Source organism: Lepidochelys olivacea (genome assembly GCF_965140295.1).
Source record: "Lepidochelys olivacea isolate rLepOli2 genome assembly, chromosome: 1".
Classification (NCBI taxonomy): Eukaryota; Metazoa; Chordata; order Testudines; family Cheloniidae; genus Lepidochelys; species Lepidochelys olivacea.
Genome location: NC_140411.1, coordinates 143127549 through 143151164, shown reverse-complemented (window position 1 = coordinate 143151164; position 23616 = coordinate 143127549). Strand labels below are relative to the sequence as shown.

Genomic DNA, 23616 nt, shown 5'->3' with positions numbered 1-23616 from the left:
TTATAATGTACTTTGTTTTCAATATGTATTTGCCTGCAAATATCTGATGATAGGTTCTGGGGCTTAAGTGTACACTTTGCAAAATGGTGTTATCCACTTAAAAAGCTACTGTATTCATATTTCTCAAACTTGACCTGTTTTATAGATCTCACTGAGACTGGAAATGTAAAAGCCTCTTTAAAAAGACACCAATTAGTAGTTTTAATGGTGTGAATACTTAAAGACAGATCATTAGTTAAGAATAGCTGACACAAACAACTATCTAGCTGAGCTGAGCTTAAGACCTACAGTTTTAGTGTTATATTTGGCAAGTTCTTACCAATTAGCACTTTAAAAAATGGAAATGAGGCATCCTCAGTGGGAAAGATTTTAAATAAGAAGCACAAAAATATTATTTTAACAGATTTATTGTTATATTTATGTGTATTTTAAGTTTCCTCAGTACAAAAAATAAATAGGACAATTCTGTATATCTCATGTAAAAATAACACTAAACTATTTCGGAAGTGATATGCAATCATATTTATTATTGTCTAAATTATAGATCATCGCCTCACTATGTTAGTTGCTGTGCACAAGAGGCTGACCTTGCTCCAAAGAGCATACAATATAAATAAACCAAAAGTGGGAGAAAGGAAGTAAAATTATCCACATTCTACAGATGGGAAACTGTGCCATAGAGAAATTAAAAGATCTGACCAAGGTCATACAAGTAGTCTGACAGAGCTCGGGACTAGGGGCAGATCTCCCAAGCCCTGGTCCCAGTCAATCACAAGGCCATCCTGGCCTTCCATGACCCCTGTTCAGTAAGATACTTAAGCACATGTGTACCTTTAAGCACGAGTAATCCTATTAAAGCATTCAGTGGGACCATTCACATGTTTAAAGTCATGCATGTGCTCAAGAATCTTGCTAAATCAGGTCCCACATTATTAAAGTTTATTTTAATGTATAAGCACAAGAGGGCAGGGTTAAGGTTGTGAGTCAAACCCTAGCTTTTGCTAAGCTAAAATCACAGAGAATTGTTAAAGAAAGGTGCAAAAGTCTCTTTTGGAGAATAGCATAACATACACAAAAAATAGGAATAAGGCATAAAGTATGTTTCCAGCAAATATTTTATTTTAAAGGGGCTGATTACTTTGAAGACAATGAACATAAAATCAGGCTTCTCGGATATTCCCAATGTTTTCAGGATTTGAATCCTGAGGAAGAAGATATTCCAATCTTTTTATTGAAAAAAATCTATTAGATACTCCAGGAATGTCAAGAATGATAATCATAGAAGAGCTGCCTTTAGATGGCCTAGAAAAGCAATAAATCTTCTGCTCCTTCCAGTACCATCCTAGCCACTTGTACTACTTTACATGCAACAAAGGCTATGGACTACCTGAATCTGTAGGATGAAATTCCAGCCCTACTGAAATCAATGGAAAATCTCCCATTAACTTTAACAGTAGAAGGATTTCACCCTTATCATGATAGTGCCTAAATGCCAACTGAGAGGTACTCTGCAATCCTCTGCCAAAGGTTCCTTGGGAGGGCTGCACCCTTGCATCCTCAGTTACCCTCAGGAGTGAGATATCAACTTCCATTCCCCTGCCCCCGCCTGTTGAAAATGGCGCCAGTATTCAGAATAGTGTCCCTAGGCGCTTGTATTGATCCCCCTCTGAAACACCCAACACTTTTTCCCATCTCCTCCGCCCCCTCCCCTCCGCCAAACTCACCATGGTTAGTGCTCTCGCCATGCTGTGTGCCTGCCAAGAGAAAGTGAGAAAGTGGTGTATGTAACTTGTATGAACCAAGGCTGAGAGAGTGCAGTCAACAGTTCTTCTGTCTATTGTTTCTTTAGATTCTGCAGAGGTGCCCTTGAAGGTCTCCTGTTATGCACCAGCTGAGCAACCCAGCCTGATAAATGGTTCCCTCAGGTGGAGTAAGGAAGACATTTTCAGGGAGTTGCGGCAATTGTCTGATGCTGCTGATAATCTCTCTCCAGGCTCTGTGTTTGTTATCAATGAAAAACTGAGAGTGGAGAGCCAGGAGAGAGGAAACAGGGACAGGAGCAGATGATACAGCTGCTCAAGGACCAAACAGATATGCTAAGGTTCCTAACTGTGCTGCAGGTGGAACACATCTGTGCTATCCTCCACCTACAGCCCATACCAAACTGCCTTTCTTGCCCTCCTCAAACTCCCCACACAGATTCCTCACATGTGCCTGGCTGTTGCAGTACCCCATGTGCTCCATCCTGAGGGATATGTTTCGCAAAGACAGCTGGACAGACACCCAGCTGTGAGAGCCTCATTTCAAAAAGTGCTCTTCATTATCTTGTCCCTTGTAGGAAATTGAAATGTTTGCATAGCTGTAGAATAAAAATGTACTTATAAAAATGAATCTTTATTTGTCTCCTACACACGGTGGTTGCTGCTGAAATTCATAGACAGTAGCAATCAGTGGATTTGCAGAGTAAAATTAATGCACTCACAGCAATCATTACAAAGGTCATATTAAGATGCAAGAAAGAAATGCCTGGCTCAATGCATTACAGAAAGACACATCACTGGGGCTCATTGTCAAAATGCTCCTTCAAAGCCTCCCTGATTTGAATACCCGCATTGAGCCCATCTAGCAGCCCCGTATCTGGCTGCTCAAAAGCAGCTGCCAGCCATCCACCTCAATGCTCCACCCCAGAGAAACTTTTCCCCCTTAGCTTCAAAAATGTTACGCAGAGCACAGCAGGCTGCTATGACAATGGGAATATTTTCCTTGCTGAGGTCTAATCTGCCAAAAAGGCAGCACCAGCGACCCTTTACTCTGCCAAAGGCACATTCAACAGTTATTCTGCACCTGCTGACCCTACTGATGAAGCGCTCCTTGCTGCAGTCAAGGCTGCTGGTTTAAGGCTTCATGAGCCATGGGGTAGGGCTGGGTCTCCCAGAATTACAACTGGAATCTTCTGATCTGGAAAGAAAATCCCTGCTTGCTGCTTTCTATACAGGCCAGCATTCCTGAAGAGGCATGTGCCATACACTTTCCCTGACCACCCCACGTTGAGGTCGGTGATCCACCAGCACTTGCAAGACCATAGAAAAGTAGCCTTTTCTGTTGAAGTACTCGCAAAGTTGTCTGGGGCCAAAATGAGGATGGATATGCATGCCATCTATTGCCCCACTGCATTTAGGGAATCCCATTGCCTCAAAGCCATCTGCTATTTCCCGCACATTGCCCAGAGTCACAGTCCTTCATAGCAGGAAGCGATTACTGGCCCTGCACACTTGCATCACTGCAACCCCCATGGCGGACTTCCCCAATCCAAACTGATTCACGACTGACCAGAGGCAGTCTTGTGTTGCCAGCTTCCACCCAGCAATCGCCACTCGATTCTCCACAGTTAGGACAGCTCTGATTTTGGTGTCCTTGCGCCAGAGGGTAGGGGGTGAGCTCCACACACAGTTCCAGGAACGTGGCTTTGCGCATCTAAAAGTTCTGCAGCCACTGCTCATCATCCTGCAATCATCAATGCAATCCCACCACTCAGTGCTTGTTTCCTGAGCCCAGTACTGATGGTCTTACTGTGTGCAGCTGCTCTGGCCAAAAGCAATCTTGAATTCTTTCTTTTCATTGCACACAGCAGGGGAGACACCACGGTGTCATTATCAGATTTGCAGCTCATGAAATACTGTAGGATGAGTCACTTTGTGTTCGTAATGTCCATCACAAGACTGGAGAGCAGTGCAGGATCCAGGCTTTCAGACAGAGATGGGGGTGCACAGTTTACAGGGGCTGTTGAAAAGTGGCACAGAAGCCATAGAATGATAGGACAGAGCTGAGCCCACCTCCCAGGAGGCACGGCAACCCCTTCCCAGATGCAGACGACAGCGAATTGCGCAGTGGGATAGCCATCTATGGTGTACTGCTCTCTCCATCGATGGAAGAACACCAACTGTGGACGTGCTCTGCTGTCACAAGGAGCGTCATGTAGACGTGCAAAAGCGGTTTAATTACAGCTATAGATGATCGTTAATGTAACTTAAGTCGACTTAGCTTTGTAGTATAGACATAGCCTAAGAGACAGTCCCTGCCCTGAAGCGCTTACAGCCTAAGTAGACAAGACAGATAAAGATTAGGGGAAAGGGATAGAATACAAAAGCAGAGTAAGCAATGTGAAGGAAGCAAACATTATGCTAGCAACACAAATTTTGTTTTTTAAATATTTTCAGTAGGGTTATGCTAGGAAGGGATTAGTTAGATGGAAAAACAAAGGGAGATGGTGGGGCAAATAGCCAATCAGCATATAGAGTTCAGAATGTTTGCAATGACAACGGCAGAAAGCACTCTGATAACATCAGTGTCTGTCAGTCCCTGCTTCAGACGCTCTCAGGACCTGCTTTGCTGGCTTCATTCTGAGGCTGACACCTCCGTGCAGTTTCTTTCTCAGAGCCCACATGGCCCAGGGAAGAGGTAGGGAACGCTGCATGGGTCACACTGCCCCAGAGAAGGTCTCCTCTGCATAATTCTGGATAAAAGGGATAGTAAGCAGAGTAACACCCCTGGTCTCCAGTACAGCAATTCCTACTTGAACTTCTTCAAACTGCTTGATCTACATGAAAACAGAATTGATCAAAAGAACATGTTCTGATTTTCAGCTCTAACCAGGAATAAGAGAACTAAAACTAACAAATAAGTGAACTAGTGAAGAGGAACAGCTGACAGGGGAGTTTTGCGAGGTAGTTTAGAGGAGTAGTGGGAGAGTGAGAGAGCTAGATACACTTCCTTTACATCCTTTAAACTTAAGGCAGTAAACACCCCCTGATAAAAACAAAACAAACCAATGAAGGAAAGAGCTGCAGGAGTAAAAAAAAGAATGCAGGCAGAAGTCCAGCAATAGAGTGTGGGCTATCCAGTTTGCTGCACTGAATGCAGCATGTATGATTACCTGCCTTATGGACAGGTGGTGTATGTGTGCATTCGATACAAGGACCTCCTGGCCCCCAGAGACTGTGTACAGGCTGTGGAGGCCAGGGTAGCTGAGCTGGAGGAGCTAAGGGAGATAGAGAGGTACATAAATGAGACTTTCCAGGACACAGTAGAATGGTCCCACCCCCGGTCTCACAGCCTCTGTGCTGTTGAGGAGGATGAAAGTCTCAGGGAAGAGAACATCAAACTCGAGCACAGGGAAACAATCCCATATTTGGGATCCTCCTTCCAGAAGATGCCATGGTATCCTCTCGCACTGAGGATACCTCTCCAGGGGAGGGAACTCCAGTTATTAGGAAGAGATATGTATTAGTAATGGGAGATTCATCATTAGAAACAGGTAGCTGGGTTTGTGATGACCAGGAGAACTGCATGGTGACTTGTCTGCCGAGTGCAAAGGTTGCATCTCTCTTGAGACATCTAGACAAGCTTATGTGTTATGCTAGAGAGGAGCCAGTGATCGTGGTACATGTAGGTACCAATGACATAGGGAAGGGTAGGAGAGAGGTCCTGAAGGCCAAATTTAGGCCAAGTTCCTGAGCTAGATGGACCTTTGGTCTGGCCCAGTATGGCCGATCTTATGTTTCTTAAGACTCCCTCAATCTGTTTTTATCACAATCCTGCAACTGTTCTAATAAAGTGAAGTTTGACACGTATGTGAACTAGCCTGTAAACACACAGTATTCTCACCACATTCTCTCAATACATCACACACCTTAGTGAAGTGTCCAAAACTATCTTCTTCATAGGCTTTGCTTTTGTGACTATAACAAAACATTAGCCTCAGATCAACCTTAGCTTTTCCTAGGGATTCTCCCTGTCAGAAAGGAAATACTTACCAATTAGATGAGGAACCCATGATGGAAACAATTTTTAATAAGATGTTCAAAATGATTATTGTAACAGGTTATTTTATTGGGTTTCTATATAAGTGTATTTTAAGTTTCCTCAGCACAAAAAATTAATAGGATTCTTCTACTGTGCATGTACAAAACATTACAAAAGTAAACTCTCTCAATCCCTATTTCCTGCTCTCCAGAGAGACATTCCAAGTAGCAATAACAAGATCCCCTGGCAACTATGAGTTAGCAGAAATTATTCTGCATCTGTATGCAGTGCTGTAGCACCTAACAGGATGACTCAGCTCAACAGCCATAAATGCCCCTATTCAGGGCCATAGATTTTGATGTCCTGCTACATGACCTGTACAGCAGAATCTCAGTTACAAACACCTGTGGAATGGAGGTTGTTCGTAATGCTGAAATGTTTGTGACTTTGAATAAAACATTATGGTTGTTCTTTCAAAAGTTTATAACTGAACATTAATATAACACAGCTTAGGTTAGGGTGGTTTCCTTCTTTAAAAAGCCCCAGGTATCAAAGTGGTTAGTTTTTATGCTCAGAAATTAGATAAAAGATAGTGGAAACTCTGATTATTATTTTCTGTTCTCCATTGGTTAACCTGTTATTGTCTGGAATGGATAGCCATAAATGGATTATATTTTAAAGGCACAATAGCTTTTTTTGAAGGATGTCTGCAAGGATGAGACTATAGGCATTACAGAGTCATGAAGGAGTCCCAGATTAGGTTCAAATCATATCTAACTGTGTTGAAAATTAATTACCCCTGATACAGTGCTTGGCATTACTTTTTTAAAAATATACAGTCAGATGTGATGTTTTATTTTTTCTGGTTGAAATTGTTAATGCTGCAGCAATTCATACAGCGCCTCTTGCCCGCCAACCAGGATGAGATCTCCATTGCACTAGGCACTGTACCAACACAAGGGAAACAGTCCTTGTCCTGACAGTATATAAACTAACAAGTGTTTTCATTTTGAATTACTATGACTCTCCTCCATAGCTCCCCCCAGTACCATAGAATCTTATCTTCATGGGTTCTATACTGTTGTGTGTGTGTGTGTTGTTTTTTCAATCCTGCCTTTACTCCCACTGTCTAATTACTTCTAACTGATCTTCTGAAGAACATGATTCAAGAGTTAAAAAAATTAACTTCATACCTTTGTAAAACTATATTATGAGTGTGACATTAGTGACATGAACTGTGACCATATAGATCATTGTTGCAACCAGGGTCCTATGCACAAGGTCTTGTACAGAGGAGGTCAGGTGAGGTATCTATGGAAAGATTGTAGTTTGCTGCTTATTATTATGCTGTCTGTATGCGTGTATCGTTTTTGTATTTAAAGCTATGAATATTGGCTACGTACTTATATCTCAATGTGTTTGATTCTAAGTAGCCTCAGTGAAGCATTTGGTCAGCTTCTTGAGAAAAAACTATTCTCAGTAAGTGCTCAATCAAGAAACACTTAATTGACAGTGGACTTTGGGAGACGCCAATCCACATCTGAGCTTTCCTGGGAACGTTCAAACTAACGTAAACAATGGCTCTGGCCTGCAAAATGCTGAACCATTCATGGACATGTGACTTGCCCAGGTGGCTACAAACTCCATCTTGTTGCTGTGACTTTGCACAGAAGGAAAAAGGGGTTTCCGCCCACAAGAGAGAATATAAAAGGCCCTGGAAACCGCTCTATTTTGTCTTCAGCTGGCTCAAGCGATGGCCTCTCCACCCCCAAGACATGCCTGAAAGAAACTGGAACAAAGGACAGTAACTACAGGGGTGTGAGTGATTGCTGGATGCAGACTAGGAAGGAGTCCAGTCTGTGAAAGAAGATTACTGGGACATCTCTGAGGGTGAGATTCACCTGTATTCAGTTTCCTACTGTATTAGGTTTAGATTTGTTGTGTTTTGTTTTGTTTCGCTTGGTAAATTACTTTGTTCTGTCTATTATTACTTGGAATCACTTTAAATCCTACTTTTTATACTTAATAAAATCACATTTGCTTATTAATTAATACCTGGGTGAGCAAACAGCTGTGCATATCTCTCTGTCAGTGTTATAGAGGAAAGACAATTTATTATTTTACCCTGTATAAGCTTTATACAGAATAGAATGGATTTATTTGGGGTTTGGATCCAATTGGGAGCTGGGTGTCTGGGTGCTAGAGACAGGAGCACTTCTTAAGCTGTTTTCAGTTAAGTCTGCAGCTTTGGGGTGTGTGGTTCAGACCTGGGTCTGTCTTGGAGCAGACTGGCGTGCCTGGCTCGACAAGGCAGGGTTCTGGAGGCCCAAACTGGCAGAGAAAATGGGCTCAGAGTTAGTCTCAGCACAGGTGACAGTCCCAAGGGGGTTTCTGTGATTGAATCCACCACAATGAGATCAATCCTGAACCCAATAGAGTCAATGTGGGCTTTGTAATGATTTCAGTGGGAGCAGGATCAAGGCTTTCATAGTTAAGGGTGAAGGTCAATAGGAGTAAGTATAACCTAATTTCAAATTTACTCCACAAACTACCTCACTGATCTCAACTGCATACCTTGTGGAGTAAGATCCTTCTCTACATATGGGTGGCAGAACTGGACCCTGAACAACTTCAAGATACAAAGCCTATATAACCCTGTAATGGAAGTGGCAGAGAAAGATGTCTGAACTGCCACGATTTGCAGTACCTCTGGAATCTAAGGTTTTTCTCTAGGTCTGAGATGTTTTTATAAAGATAGCCTTTGAAGTCTCCAGAGTTAGCAGAAGAGTATCAGTAAAATTGACTTGCATTACAGCTCAGAAATCAGCTACTAGTTAGGACTTGTTTCAACTATGCCAGCGTTCCCAAGATGAAAGTTGGAAGATAAAGCTACTACTTAATAACACTAAAGTCCCAGAACAAAAAAAAAAAAAAATTAGACCAAATAGTACAACAGCAGAAAAGTAGATGTTTAGTGTGAATAGAGTTTTCTTCAGGTTACAATAATAGCCTGCATTGCTCTGAGGAAACTATTTGTCAATGGCAGATATCCATTTCTGCGGCAGAAAAATACAGAACAGTTACTTGTAACTAAAATAGAAAATGAACTAGTTAATATAATGTTTAACATATACTATATTGCATTATATATAAGGCTACATTTATGTCACAGAGGTCATGGAAGTCATGGAATCGGTGACTTTCAGAGAACTCTGTGACATTCTCTGCTTCAGCCCCAGGGGCTGTTGGACTCTGGAGCTGGTAGCCAGTGAGGCCCTCGCAGGGTTCCAGCGACAGGCGACAGTGGGCCCCCTACAAGGTTCCAGCAACAGGTGACAGACTCCTGAGGAGGCCCTCCTCAGGGTTCCAGTGACGGGTGACAGCCTCGCACAGGGGGAAGGGAATGCATCAGGTGAGCAGCTGCAAGTGTCCCATTTTCTCTTTGGGAAGTATGGTCACCCTTGAGCTCCCAGCTGCTGTGGATGGAGCCCACCCCCGCACAGCTTCCAGCTGCCGTGGGCAAAGGGGGAACCCCAAAACTCCCAGCCACCATGTTGTGGGTAGGGAGAAACTATGGGGCCACAACAGCAAAAGTCACAGACAGGTCAGAGCTTCCGTGAATTTTTGTTTCTTGCCCATGACCTGTCCATGACTTTTACTAAAAATAATCATGACAAAATCTTAGCCTTAATTATATACAATGGCTTGTCTTAAGAACTCTGTATTAAACCTCATTTTCCTAGACTCCATATTTTCAAAACTCTGCCAATTTCTTCTTCATTATCCAGTTTGTACGGATAACAGAAAAATGTAATCCTCTTTATGCCAAACATTATCCCTACAATTAACCTCAAACCAGCAAAATTATTTAAATATGCCAGTTTAATTTTACCCATTTTAGCTAGAGAACAGTGTTTTTGTTAATAATTCTGAAGACTTTTCAGCTGTAAGCGAGTGATACAAAAATTGGGTTTGAATCCTCACAGGCCTCATTCACTGCATGCTGAAGCTCAGGGTGCTATTTTTAAACTGTATATGAAAAAGCTGCCTGACAACAATTTACAAGAGCCAAAGACAGAACTTAAGCAAATGCACACTTTATGTGTAGACATTTAAAAACACCACTTGTCTTTTTAAAAAGCCTCTTAATAGCTAAGTTCAGGTACAGGGCTTTTGTAAACTCACATAGAAGTATTTTAAATGCAGAAGAAAAGAGAATCGGAGATTAAAAAGCTGATGCAACATTTAGACATTCAGTTTGTAGCCCACAACAGTAGTACACTGGGTAATTTAACTGTATTCAATTTGGAATACTTAAATACGGTTTACAATTCTGATCATCCATACTCAAGAAAAATGAATTTAAACTGAAACAGGTGCAGAGAAGATCTACTCGGAAGATCAGAGGAATGGAGGGCCTATTTTATGAGCGGATACTGGACGCACTTGGCTTGTTTAGTCTAGCAAAAAGAAACCTGGGAAGGGATATGATTGTTCTCCATAAATACTGTAGTGGGGTAAACACTAGGGAGAGTGAAGAGCTATTTAAGCTAAAGGAGAATGTTGGAACAAGAACAAAGGGGATATAAGCTGGCTGTAAACAAATTCAGACTGGAAATTAGAAGAAGGTTTCTAACCATAAGAGGGATGAGGTTCTGGAACAGCCTGCCAACAGGAACTGTGGGGGCAAAAAATTTAGTTAGTTTTGAGAGAGAGTGCTAGACAAATTTGTGAGTGCAGCCATATGATGGAATTACTTGTGATGGTGGTAGGCAGGGCTCAACAGCCCTGGGTCTCACTTCTGGTTTATGTCTTATGTTCCTAAAGCTCATGCTTCAGGGTTTTATTTGGCCACCAGCAAGGGTCAGGAAGAGATTCTCCCCACCTATGTCAATGTATTCTGGGATTTTTTTAATCTCCTTTCTCTGAAGCTTGAGGGATGACCAAGGCTGGAGATGGGACACTGGGCAGGATGTGCCAGGGCTCTGAAGTGGCATAAACCATTCTCTCTCTCAGATGCTTGTCTGGCTGGTTCTTGCTCACATGCTCAGGGTCCAACTGATCACCACACATGGGGTCAGGCAGGAATTTTCCCCAAGGTCAGATTAGCAGAGACTTCAGGGGGTTTTCACCTTCCTCAGTAGCATGTGGATGCAGCTCACCTGTCAGGATTATCTGGGCATTTCTCACTTCATCATTTCTCTGCCATTGAGGGGGCCCTGAGCACTGGTGCACCTCGATCCCTCCTATTCTCTACCTGCACATAATAGTCTAGTCTCCTGGGGGTTCTCATGTACTTTGGTTTAATTGCCACTGTTGGATTTAGTGTGAGGGTGCTAGGTGGTGCTCGTGGCCTGTGATATAGAGGAGGTCAGACTAGATGATCTAGTAGTCTCTTCTGGCCTTAAACTCTATGATCATATGAAACAAAAGATCAGTGAATAGATACTAAGTTACTGGAATGGAACATATGTGCTGTAAATAAAAATCAGAACAGATGAGTTTGGGACCAGCAATGGAATTTATCATTGTCCCTGTCCTGACTAAAGTCCCAAGATAGCTTCAGCACATGTTAAGTGTCATGCTGCAGTGCTTTCTTGATTGGGGCTTAATGTTACCTTTGGGGATGATGAGTCTTCTCTTTTGTCGTGGCAAGTGAATAAAATTTGCTGTTACTCCTGTAGGTGAATAACTCTCAGACCTCCCCCATTTCAAAGGTTGAATGTACTTTTCAAAAAATGTAAGGAACTGGCAGTAATGAGAAGGGGGATGAATTTGTGAGGAAATGATTGATAAGTTACAAGCTCCCCAGTTAGTAAAAAAAAATAGACCTGTGAAAAGGAATAGGAGGCATTTTCAGTCACATTAAGTGATGGACAACGATGTGCAAGGGTGTCAATAGGTAGACCGCTGGCCAAATTCGGACCATCAGACACTTTTGAACAGACCCTGAAATCTTTTTATTTACCTATTGTAATCATTATTCTTATTTTTTATTATTTTCTCTGGAATCTGGACCTTGACTATACCTTGTCCAAGAAATATGGACCTTGACAAAAATATAATTGACTACTCCTGACCTACAGCCATGACTACAGATAGTGACAGGTGCAACTTTGGCAAGAGATGCCCACACAGCCATCCTCTGAGGTATGGCCCTTTTCGCAAAGCACAAGAAGGGCTCTAATAAGTTTTATAGGACAAACACATACTTTAAACCACAAAGAAACCAACTAGAGCACTTAGTTCTTCTCTTAGCCAAATGAAATGCAAACTCAATCAAATTCTGGAATTGTAAAATTACTGACTTTAAAAAAAGAAGTAAAAAGAATTTATTATACAACCAAGGCAAGACATATTTGTTGCACAAGATACAAAGATAAGTCAAACCAAGCTGGGCAAAAAGTTCATAGCAAACGAATAAAGCCATTCAAATGGCTGGTTTTCACAATGGTGAAATCTCACAAAAGTTCTGTGCCCCAAACCAGCCAATTGGCTGGCCCACCTCCCTCCCACCATGCCTCAACACTCCATTTCTTGACAGCTGCCCTCTTCCTTCATTTTTGGTGAGCAAGCAGACGGGGCACTGCCTTCTGGGTGGTAAGGAAAGTTGTCTGACCTCTCCCTCCCACAACTTCCTATATGGACATGAGAGAAAAACCAACCCCCTTCTACTGCAGAAGCCCTGCATTACTTTGAGTAAGTAGAGTCCAATAAGGCTTGGCATGGTAATTAGGTATTCTCTGGCAATAGGAAATGAAGCCCATAGTTTCTATATGAGTCAGCAGTGTGTCCTTGTTACCAAGAAGACTAACAACATATTGGGCTGCATTAGTAGGAGCATTGCCAGCAGATCGAGGGAAGTGATTATTCCCCTCTATTCAGCACTGGTGAGGCCACTTCTGGACGACTGCATCTAGTTTTGGGCCCCCCACTACAGAAAAGATGTGGACAAATTGGAGAGAGTCCAGCAGAGAGCCAAGACAATGATTAGAAAGCTGGGGCACATGACTTACGGGGAAAGACTGGGGGAACTGGGCTTGTTTAGTCTGAGGAAGAGAAGAGTGAGGGGGGATTTGATAGCAGTCTTCAACTACCTGAAGGGGGGTTCCAAAGAGGATGGAGCTTGGCTCTTCTCAGTGGTGGCAGATGACAGAACAAGGAACAATGGTCTCAAATTGAAGTGGGGGAGGTGTAGGTTGGATATTAGGAAACACTATTTCACTAGGAGGGTGGTGAAGCACTGGAATGGTTTACATAGGGAGGTGGTGGAATCTCCATCCTTAGAGGTTTTTAAGGCCCAGCTTGACAAAGCCCTGGCTGGGATGATTTAGTTGGTGTTTGTCCTGCTTTGAGTAGGGGATTGGAGTAGATAACCTCCTGAGGTCTCTTCCAACCCTAATCTTCTATGATTCTATCCCTGGCCTTAGAGCATAGCCTACTGCAACAGGCAAGTCAGTCTCCCTCCCACTTTTTACTGGAAAGCAGTAGGAGAGCGGGGGAAAGAGAAACCAGGATGCCTCCCAACCTCCATTGAAAAACTGAACATTTTTGGTCAGTGGGAATCTTTTGAGTCTCTTGTCCCCACCAAAAAATAGACGATGGGAGGGGCAGTTAACTGGTACCTCTTAATCACCAGGAATAGGCCAAGCCCAGAGAAGCAGCGACCAGCACTCCACCTTGAGAACACTAATAATAAATAGGATCAGTGTGTGAGTGGGGGGTTAGTAGATATGGAGTAATTTGTGGGGCAGGAAGGATTAAAGCTTTGATTGAGCTCTTGTGGTTTTGAGTTTGTTCAGCTCTAACTTCCAACATGCCTGAAGGTACAACTCTAGCCTTCAATAAAACCCTCAGACCTAAACTACAGGTTTGATTTTGTCAATACACCACTGCAAGCTGAATTCTACTGGGTTTGCACAGGTCAAATCAAAAAGCAAGGGGCACCACAGGTTCATAGAAATGAATAACAACTCATAAGGACTAAAATATTCCGAAGCAAACAAAACCATCCTTTCATTTAAAAATAATCCATCCAAAATACAGAATTTATTATCTAATCCCTCATGCCATCTATTCTCCAGTCAGGAATCATAACTAACAAATAAGTAGTCCTTCAGCTTTGCATTTTTAAGAAACAAAAACATCATGAGATAAAATAGGGTAGACTCTCTGGATAGCCTATAAAATTAATTCACTGTTGAATGGGAATTCACAACTGGCCCCTCAAAAATTAGATAACAAACAGGGGTATTAACTAAACCTATATAATTAACAAGATTTAAAGGCAATTGATTACAGCCACGTTAATCATAGGGGCACTGGAAAACACCAGGACAGATCTTTGGGCTGTTCGAATCAAAGGTATATCACTCAGCTGAAGAGAACTACTTTAATTTCTAGCATTAATCCATCTAATGGAGTGGGTGCCAACATTGGTTTGGACTATAACAAAAGTTGCTTTTCACTTTTACCGGAAGAAGGATAGCCAAGAGTGGGGACAGGTCCAAACTGAAGACACACACGGTATTATTGTTCTATAGAACTTTTCATCAGTAAATCCCCCCAAAATTATGGAAACTGGGGAAGGTTCTAGGTTATATACACCCTCAGAATGCAAGCAATTTTCCCTTCTATTTCGGGAAAGTGAAGTCAGACCTTTAAGCAAAAGACTAAGTAACTGCTTGTGGCTCTCTTGAAGTCCAAATTTAAGAAAACTAATATATAACATTTTAGACAGATTAGAAAATATACACTATCTGCAGAAGATTCTAGGTATTATGAATTGTGCAAAAATGAAGGTGACTGCACAAATGCAGAGTAATACAAAGAGATCTTCTGAACTACTCCATTTAATGAAAAATAAGTGAGAAACTATTACAAGTAAAATACAATATCAAATAGGAATTTTCAACTTGACAATTATATAGACTAAGGAATTCACAATAAAGATCAGCATTGCAACACAGGAGAGAAGTACAAGCATAGGACAGCCAAAATCAAAGTTATGCAGATATTGAAACAGACATTTCTAAAAAGTTTTTTACTAACACAACCGTTTTCCTTTTATGCTGTAACTGGACACAGAAAAGTGGGTGACATAAAATGATTCAATTTAGTTGCAAAGGGCCACTTACCATTAAATAGGCAACAATAAATTCAAATGAGAATAAGTGTATAGTCTCATACCTGTTGTACAATTGTTGTTAATTCCAGGCAGAGCTGTATGACATTATTTCTCGTTACTGAGTAATCTGTCACAGCAGCAAAAGGTGATCTAAAAAAAGAAAAAGAAAGAATGTTCATAGGGAAGATGATTTTTTCCCCGCTTCAGTGGCACATAATGCACTTTAAACACAGATTGCTTTAATACTAATTCTTAATAGGACAGAATAATACAATGCTAACAATGGATTTTCAATATTTCTGATGTATGTACCAGAACATAGTTTTAGAAAATGGCTACTTCAACTGTCTTCTTGGCTTTTCAGGATTTTTTAAATCATTTTGAGAGAAGTTCTAATCATAGAGGCATCATCTCCTCAAGAGCTGAAGCTTCTTTCTGAAACTGCCTCCACTTTACCATACGAGTCCCAGGTATACAGGGGCATGTCTTTTGAGGTAGTCTAAGCGCACAGTTACTGAGAAAAGAAAAGCTATTGTTTCCATATGTTGTACAGCTGGTGCCCAGGTATGAATACAGTCATTAATACATTTGGCTAATGTACTGAGTGTCTTAGGGTCTGAACTAAAGCCCAGGGAAGTCAATAGAAATACTCTGGGTCAAGCCCTTAGGTCGGCTTCTAAAAAGGGCAAAACAGTCACAATCAGAATAGACTTTCTAAGAAGCAGAGGTAAAGGTTGATTTGGAGCCAGGATCTTTCAATCCCAGGGGTTTTGTTATAAGAATTTTAAAATATTACTAAAGATACATTTTCTGAGGACAGCAGTCCTCGCCTTTCACTATTGAAGAACTACATTCAAATACAGACTTGGTCTCAAGTTATCTTAGTCTAGCACTTATGTCTCTCTTCCATTTTAAACAAACTATCATACTCTTTGGCAGGACTGGAAGTCTCTATAGGACAAGTCCAAGATTTTAACAGTAGGCATGTTGCTAATGAGGATTTGGGCACATTGACAGTTTTACATGGATGGTATCTGTCCACAATCAACTGGGAAGGAATGTTCAATGGACTGCCTGGGATGGATGCAGTGCTTGTAGGTATGTGGGCCATAGACGCTCCCACTTTGGGCCCATCACCTAACCACTGGCTGGGGATGGGTGAACAAGCTAACCAATTGGCTCTCATGGCCCCCACCACCTAGTTAAACTCCTGTAGGCTTTTCAAAAATGTCTTGCTCTGGCTAGCTTCCCCACTCTCCCTCCCCTTTGTTGCAGTGTTCGTGCCATGTTTTTTAGGATGCTACAGGTCTGACTGATCACCTGTTTCAGTATCAGGAAAGTTTTTTTCCCTTTGGACAAAACTGGTAAGAGGTATCATGGAGTTTTTTGCCTTCCTCACAGCATCATTGAGACACAGTTAGGTTATAACAATAAGTCTTAATGTTCAATATTAGCAAAGTAAGAGTGTTTAACTTGTGGCCAGTGTCCACTATGGTAAAGGCTAAAAGGGACCAGCTCCAAGAGGTAAATATCATGCTGGTGGTCCTTTTGCCCATAGGCACCAACTTTCTAATGTGCTGGGAGGTGCTCCCCCCCCGGCTCCACCACAGACCCTGCCCCCATTCCACCCCTTCCCCCAAGTCCCCACACCTACCCTGTCCCCACTCCACCCTTTTCCCCAAGGCCCCACTCCTACCCTGCCCTGCCCCTGCACCACCTCTGTCTTCCTCTTCCTGTCCCATTCCACCCCTCCCCCAAGCATGCCCTGCCCTCGCTACTGCCCCCTTCCCCCAGCACCTCCTGCATGCTGCGGAACAGCTGATCCGCAGCAGGTGGGAGGCGCTGGGGGAAGGTGGAGGTACTGACAGGGGGGCTGCCTGCCATTTTTTCCCCCCATGAATGCTCCAGCCCTGGAGCACCCACAGAGTTGGTGTTTATGGTTTTGCCAATAGGAAAAAAGGAGACCTGAAGTTCTTGCAGGCTGATATCCTCTTTTGGCAACTTCTATATCCCTCCATGTGGGAAAAGGTGGGGAGGATTCAGAAGTGAGCTGAATCCAAGGGGTGGGCCTAGGTGGGTCTACATCGAGTTACTGGTTGTTTAGTGGGACTCCGGAACACTGCCATGGATAAATGCCTACTATGTGGGAGCGGGAAGTGTTTCCCTCCAATGTTGAACAACATTATTTCCTGATGCTTAAAATCCATCCCTTGTGTGTTGTTCATTCACCTGTATGTCCCGATCAGTTGAATCTCTCTCTCTCTCTCTCTCTCACACACACACACACACAAAACACTGAAAGAACAAGTATAAAAAAAACATGATGCTGTGATATAAAGGTATTATTGCCACTCATTTGAGATAAGCTCGGAGTCCACTCATGTAAGTAATTCAGCCACCCCAAAATGAATATCAATAAAAACTTTATATTATGTCATCATGTATCTTCTGTATGTCACATACTTTACAGGAAATGTTTAGAGTTTTACCATTTTTGTTGATATTTTTCCTACTGCAAAGCCAGCCAAAGTCCAGTAACCATGAGTTCAGTAATAAAAAGCTCTGTAGACAAGAGTCATCATAACTAGTATATTTTAGATAGTTCTTATAGGTTTCTACAATAGTTTCTCCAAGTGCTATAATATTGCAATTTTTAAGTCAGCTATCCTGGAACTTTCTGAAGAACTAGCGGTGTTTCCCAACAGAAAAACGGAATCTCCTCCCCTTTCTAATGGTTTAAAACTCCCATTCTAGCCCTCATAAGTCACAAGATACAATTTGTCAGAACTGAATATGCACCTCAATTTGATGTAATTCTGGGGGAGGAAATTCCATATATTAGATGGAGGAAGGTAATATTCCTCTGGCAGTGTGTTCTTTTTATAATGGAAGTATGGCTGGTAGAAGCTGTGCAGAGGCTAGGAAAACTAGAAGCAGTCCTGAAAGTGATGGATTAGTGGACAGAGTGCATGTCAGGAGTTCAAGGGTGCTTGACAAAAGCAACTTGTCAAACGCTACAATCACTATTTACATGCAGCTTTTATATATACACACACTACAACAACATGTGTACAGTATACAACGTCTACCTAACACACACACACACACCCCACCTACCTTAGCCAAATTACAATAAAAATATGAACTTATTATATGTTTGAAACCTGAATTAACTCTTCAGTTATGAGCTAGAATCTCTTAAAACAAGACTATTGTATCCAAAAGGGTCACAAATATTTGTATTTATTTTCATTCACAATTGCCACTGTTAAGATGAGAAAACCCTTCTAAAGCAATGATTTAAAAAGATGATACTCATTTATGACTCTCACCATTATTTAGAACGAATGGGTTCAAGCCACAAATGGTATTATTTTACTTTATGTTTGGATGTTATTACAATTTGATCTTCAAATTACACAGCTGGAATCTATTTGATGGCTCAAAGCCTCTAGCATTTTTCCAAACAAAATTCTATGGTAGGCTTTTGGTTCTAATGCAGCATGATCTCTCATAGTTCTACTATTCATTAGGTTACACAGTTCATAAAGACAACAATGAAGCCTTTATGAGCATTGTTCTTAATGAAGAACATTGAAAATACCCAAATAAATTGGGTTTAACTCAAATTAAAGAACAAAAAAATGGCACATGGACTGCAAATGTAAGTTAACAAAAACAAATGGAACCTAAAAACAAAAATGAGAAAACGGACACTGAAAATACAAAGTGAAACTAGTAACAATGGTAAGGGTAAGTGGATTTTGGGGCAGGGGAGGCAGGAAACTAGTAAGCAATTGTCTCATTCCAGCAGCTAAAATCAACAAAAAATGGTGAGAAACAAGGTGGGTGAGGCTAATCTCATTTTCAAACATTGAATTTCAATGAGACTTCCACTTCTAAATGAATTTTGAAAATTTCATCTAGGATGTTTAGTATAGGATCACTGGCCAAACTCCATGATGGACACAATTTGAAGCCTCAATTTGACACATAAAATCCTGTTTTCATTAATAAAATGTCCACCTTGACAGTAAGGCGTGTAACATTGTTTTACATTATATTAAAATTATCAATTTATTTCCAGACAGGACAGACCAAACCTAAATAGCAGCACGTAACTGTTACATCTTGATAACCTTGTGATTGATTATCACAACAACCTCCTCACCCGTGTGATAATGCCATTTGAATCCATCAAAAATGCAACAGGTAAAAAGGCATTCCACACCCAGTCAGAACACATCCTCCCTACTTCTTTTAAGTCCCCAGCCAACTCTATAAAGTTTCAACTTCTGCCCTCTTCCTTCAAAAGCAAACTACTCTACTTTCCTCTGACCTACCACTCTCAGCTAGCATTTAAGACACCGATCCAGGAAAGCACCTAAGTATGTATATCATTTCAAGGATGTGACTAGTCTGACTTGTCACATCTTTAAAGTTATACACATGCTCAAATGCTGTGCTGGATTGGGGCCCTATTACATTCGCTCACTTTTAGAAGTGACGTCAGCCTTCATGCCCCATTTACCCTCCTCTCCCATAGCCATCCCTAGAACTTTTTCCATGTTTGTCTCTATATGTGCGGAATACCCTCTCTTTCCCAGTCTTTCATAAAGTTATGCTTTGTCCATTCAAAACCTTTCTGAAGATTCCCTTCCTCTGCAACATCCACAAAAAATGTGGCAATAATGCAAGAAGTGCTATAAATCCTATTGATTTCCTCCCACTGGCCTCCCCAGCATTTCCTATCTACTCTCTCTGTCAGCCTTTTTAGATTAATAGTTTTTTCTAACTGCTGTTTGACAAAGTAAATAAAAACAAGAGCCATAGAAGGTTTGTTTGTTTTTAATTGGGACTTTCATTAAATCACTAGTGATATCACAACCTTTTAGGAATTTTAAAAAGTTGATAAGTTCACTATTAAATTCACACTACAGAATTGGGAGAAGAATCAGCTAAAAGAATGCATCTTAAGTAACAATGGTTTAGTCTCATGTTACTGTTCTGTATGTTATAGATTATTCTTCTCAACAGCCATATGTAACCAATGATTGCAAACAAATGAAAATTATAGTTCAAGAGTACATTAAAAACTAAAAGACAGAACACTAAAAGAATCATAGAATATCAGGGTTGGAAGGGACCTCAGGAGGTCATCTAGTCCAACCCCCTGCTCAAAGCAGGACCAATCCCCAATTTTTGCCCCAGATCCCTAAATGGCCCCCTCAAGGATTGAACTCACAACCCTGGGTTTAGCAGGCCAACGCTCAAACCACTGAGCTATCCCTCCCCCCCATGGTTCCTTTGTATCCATGAGGATGCATAAACTTGGTACTTCCAGACCATACATCTTTCAATATCATAATCAGACACATTCACATTTATCCTCCACCTTCTGTTTGATTTGACTTGGTCGAGGCAAAGTACTGGTAACCCCTACTCTGAGCTGTAGTTCTGAAAATGAAAGTGTTTGTAAACAAATGCATCACTTAACACAATTTGTATTTGTATGACCTAAATGTCTTATTAACAAAAATGTTAACAAATGCAGTAACTAAGTTCCACTACTGACAATAGAAACAAACACTTTTATCAGAGTAGAAGTAACGTGATGCCTAGAGTTAACCTCATTCTTATCTTAGAATCAGATCAAGGAGGACAAGTGTGCAAAAGAACTTAAACTTAATAACCAGAACCCATTTTGAGAGTTTCTTCTAGCATAAAAAATTTCAGGATAATCCAGTCTGTATCATAATTCAACCCTCAGAGAGGAGAGGCAAGGCAAACAAAACCCCAAACAAACGAAGAAAAACATAGTAGTTTGCATTGTAGTACATGTAACTGTGTCAGTATCCCATCTAAGAATCATGGTGGTAGACTGTCATATACCATGTTTTACTTGCACTTGTAATTGGACTGTTTAATTCACTATAAGCAGGAAATCCAATGAACTTTACATTGAATAAAAGAAACTTTTAAATTAATGCTTTGTTAAACATTTGCAGCTGCTCCTGTGGCACTAACAGGAGTAGGTGCGTAACAATTTTATTGATATGTTCATTACCCCAATTCAAACAAACATAAAGGGGAGTAAATAAAGGGAATATAAGGCCCATGGACAACAAACTGAAAAACTGACAGAAAAGCACATAGATTCATTTTTTTTATCTATTTATAGACACAATTAATTGTTTTTTCACCTCATGGAATACTAAACAACTGTCAGGACAACAAACAACCAAACATGGCTCACAAGGTTGTACAAAATCACAGCACAAAGTGAAGGGGATTGGTACTTTCAAAGTATGAGTTATTGGTTTAACACATTTTGGTGACTGGGAACACGTTAGGCACCATACTTCCAGGCAATGCATACCTGTTATTACCTTTTCCTCTGCAACTAAAAACCAACCACATTGTGGGTAAGGTTCATTGACTGAAAACAATGAGAGAAAGAAATCCAACTATTTTTAAGTGCTATAAAATGCACACAAAATAGTCTTACTGAACATAGCACAGTGGCAAAAAGAGAACAATTTCTTAGTGAAAGGTGAATTCTACAGTGAAATTACTGCAATCCAAAGCATTCAAAGAATGTACTAAAGCTGAACACTAAGACACTTCTGTATTTGAACGGCAATGGGTGAATCAGCACATGCTGTACTGGACATATAAATAGGAATCCTAAATTGCGTTCCAGGGTACCAGCATACACAGCTGAGAGCAGGAAGGCTTATAGGTCCCGATTCAGCTGTCCATATCTATTCAGCAATGCACTTAATTTTAGGCACATACTTACATCCCATTACAACAGGACTTAAGTATGTGTTTAAGTGCTTTGAGGAGTAGCTTTGCTCAGTTGAGGTCACAGTCTCTTGCACCTCAGAGGAATTAATTTCCTTAATCTACCTTCTTGGTGTGAAATTTAAGAACTCCTACTTTTCGTGAAAGACAACATTCATCAGCCTGCTACTGTAGATTACCACCTTTTTCTCCTTATTAAACATAGGTAGGAAGAGTAGGGCTTCTAACTGACTTTTTTAGTCTGCTTTTTCACATATAAGACACCGGGATGCTAAATTGTCAAACTAGTGGGTATCTCAGCCTGTTAATTCTTCTCTAAGCATCAGACTGACTGGTTGGAAAAAAACATCTCATCACCACAAAATGTTTTTGTTCCCATTTCATAATGTTTAATGTACATTGTAGCAGTAGTTTAAGCATTTGATATGCAAGCTGTGGCCAGTACTGGGGAGAAAACATGGATCATGTTACGGTTCAGCAGCTGTGAAAGACAGATTGAGTAACAATCCACAGGGCTGGCCTTACCATGAGGCGAACTGAGGTGGCTGCCTCAGGTGCCAGACTGTTGGGGGGCGCCACTAGGACCCAGCGTTTCAAAGTTTTGGCCCAAGCGAGGTGACATGGGGGCATCATTTGAGCTCCCCACCTCAGGTGCCAAAATGTTGTGGGCTGGCCCTGCCAGTCCGCACGTGCCTAGGACAAACAGCACACTAAGAAATCCAATGTTCCCTGTAGAAATACCTAATACACAATTAACACCCTTGTGAAAATACTGTGGTGGTTACTGCACAAAATATCAACTAAATTTTCTTCAATTCTTAAATGAACATTTCTCTGCTATATTATGGTACACGAGGCTTCGATGAAGAATCCCGTAGAATTTTGAGATTGGTCCTTTCCCAATCCAACTCTCCAAATACAAACACTTCATAGATTACATAGACATCATTCATTATTTATTAAGAGCCCATAACGTTCCTCTCAGCTAGGGTGACCAAGTGTCCGGTTTTCGACCAGAACACCCAGTCAAAAAAGGGATCCTGGTGGCTCCAGTCAGCACCGCAGACCGGGCCACTGACTGTCCAGTTGGCGGCACTGCTAGCCTCCGTGCCAGGCAGTCCGCGGGAAGCATGACCCCTCCGCTCCTATGCAGAGGCGCAAGCAGGGGGCTTCCGCACGCTGTCCCTGCCCCAAGTACTGCCTGTGCAGCTCCTATTGGCCAGGAACCACAGCCAATTGGAGCCGCGGGGGCAGCGCCTGCAGATGGCGCAGCGCGCAGAGCCACCTGGCCGCACCTCCACGTAGGAGCCAGAGGATAGACATGCCACTGCTTCCAGGAGCTACTTGAGGTAAGCGCCACCCAGAGCCTGCACCCCTGACTCTCTCCCAGGCCCCAACCCCCTACCACAGCCCCATCCCTGATCTCCCTCCTGCCGTCCAAATCCCTCAATCCTAACCTGGAGCACCCTCCTGCACCCCAAACCCCCCAACCCCACCCCACAGCCTGCACCCCCAGCCAGAGCCCGCACTCCCCCTCCTGTGCCTCAACACCCTTCCCCAGCCCTGATCCCCGTCCTGTCCTCCAAACCCCTTAGTCCCAGCCCAGAACCCCCTCCTGCACCCCAAATCCCTCATCTCTGGCCCCTCACCAGAGCCCATACTCCCAGCTGGAGCCCTCACCCCCTCTCAAATCCCAACTCCCTGCCCCAGCCTGGAGACCCCTCCTACACTCTGAGCTCCTCATTTCTGGCTCCACCCTGGAGCCCACACCCCCTCCCGCACCCCAGCCCCCTAGCCAGCCTGGTGAAAATGAGCAAGTGAGTAAGGATGGGGAGAGTGAGCAACAGAGGGAGGGGAGATGGAGTGAGCGGGGATGGGAC

The 23616-nt window shown here is 42.1% G+C and overlaps 1 protein-coding gene across 3 annotated transcripts in view; it reads right to left on the bottom strand.

The window, feature by feature from the left end:
* The window catches only part of CNKSR2 (connector enhancer of kinase suppressor of Ras 2), a 377815-nt gene that overhangs the window by 263480 nt on the left and 90719 nt on the right, over positions 1-23616 (bottom strand). For 2 of the 3 annotated variants that reach the window (XM_084643099.1, XM_084643100.1), the window contains exon 4: positions 14992-15079. In XM_084643099.1, the coding sequence (XP_084499225.1) occupies positions 14992-15079 (88 nt within the window). Of the gene's footprint in view, positions 1-1724; positions 1755-14991; positions 15080-23616 lie in introns of all 3 variants that reach the window. The other variant, XM_084643098.1, reaches the window with a different exon arrangement.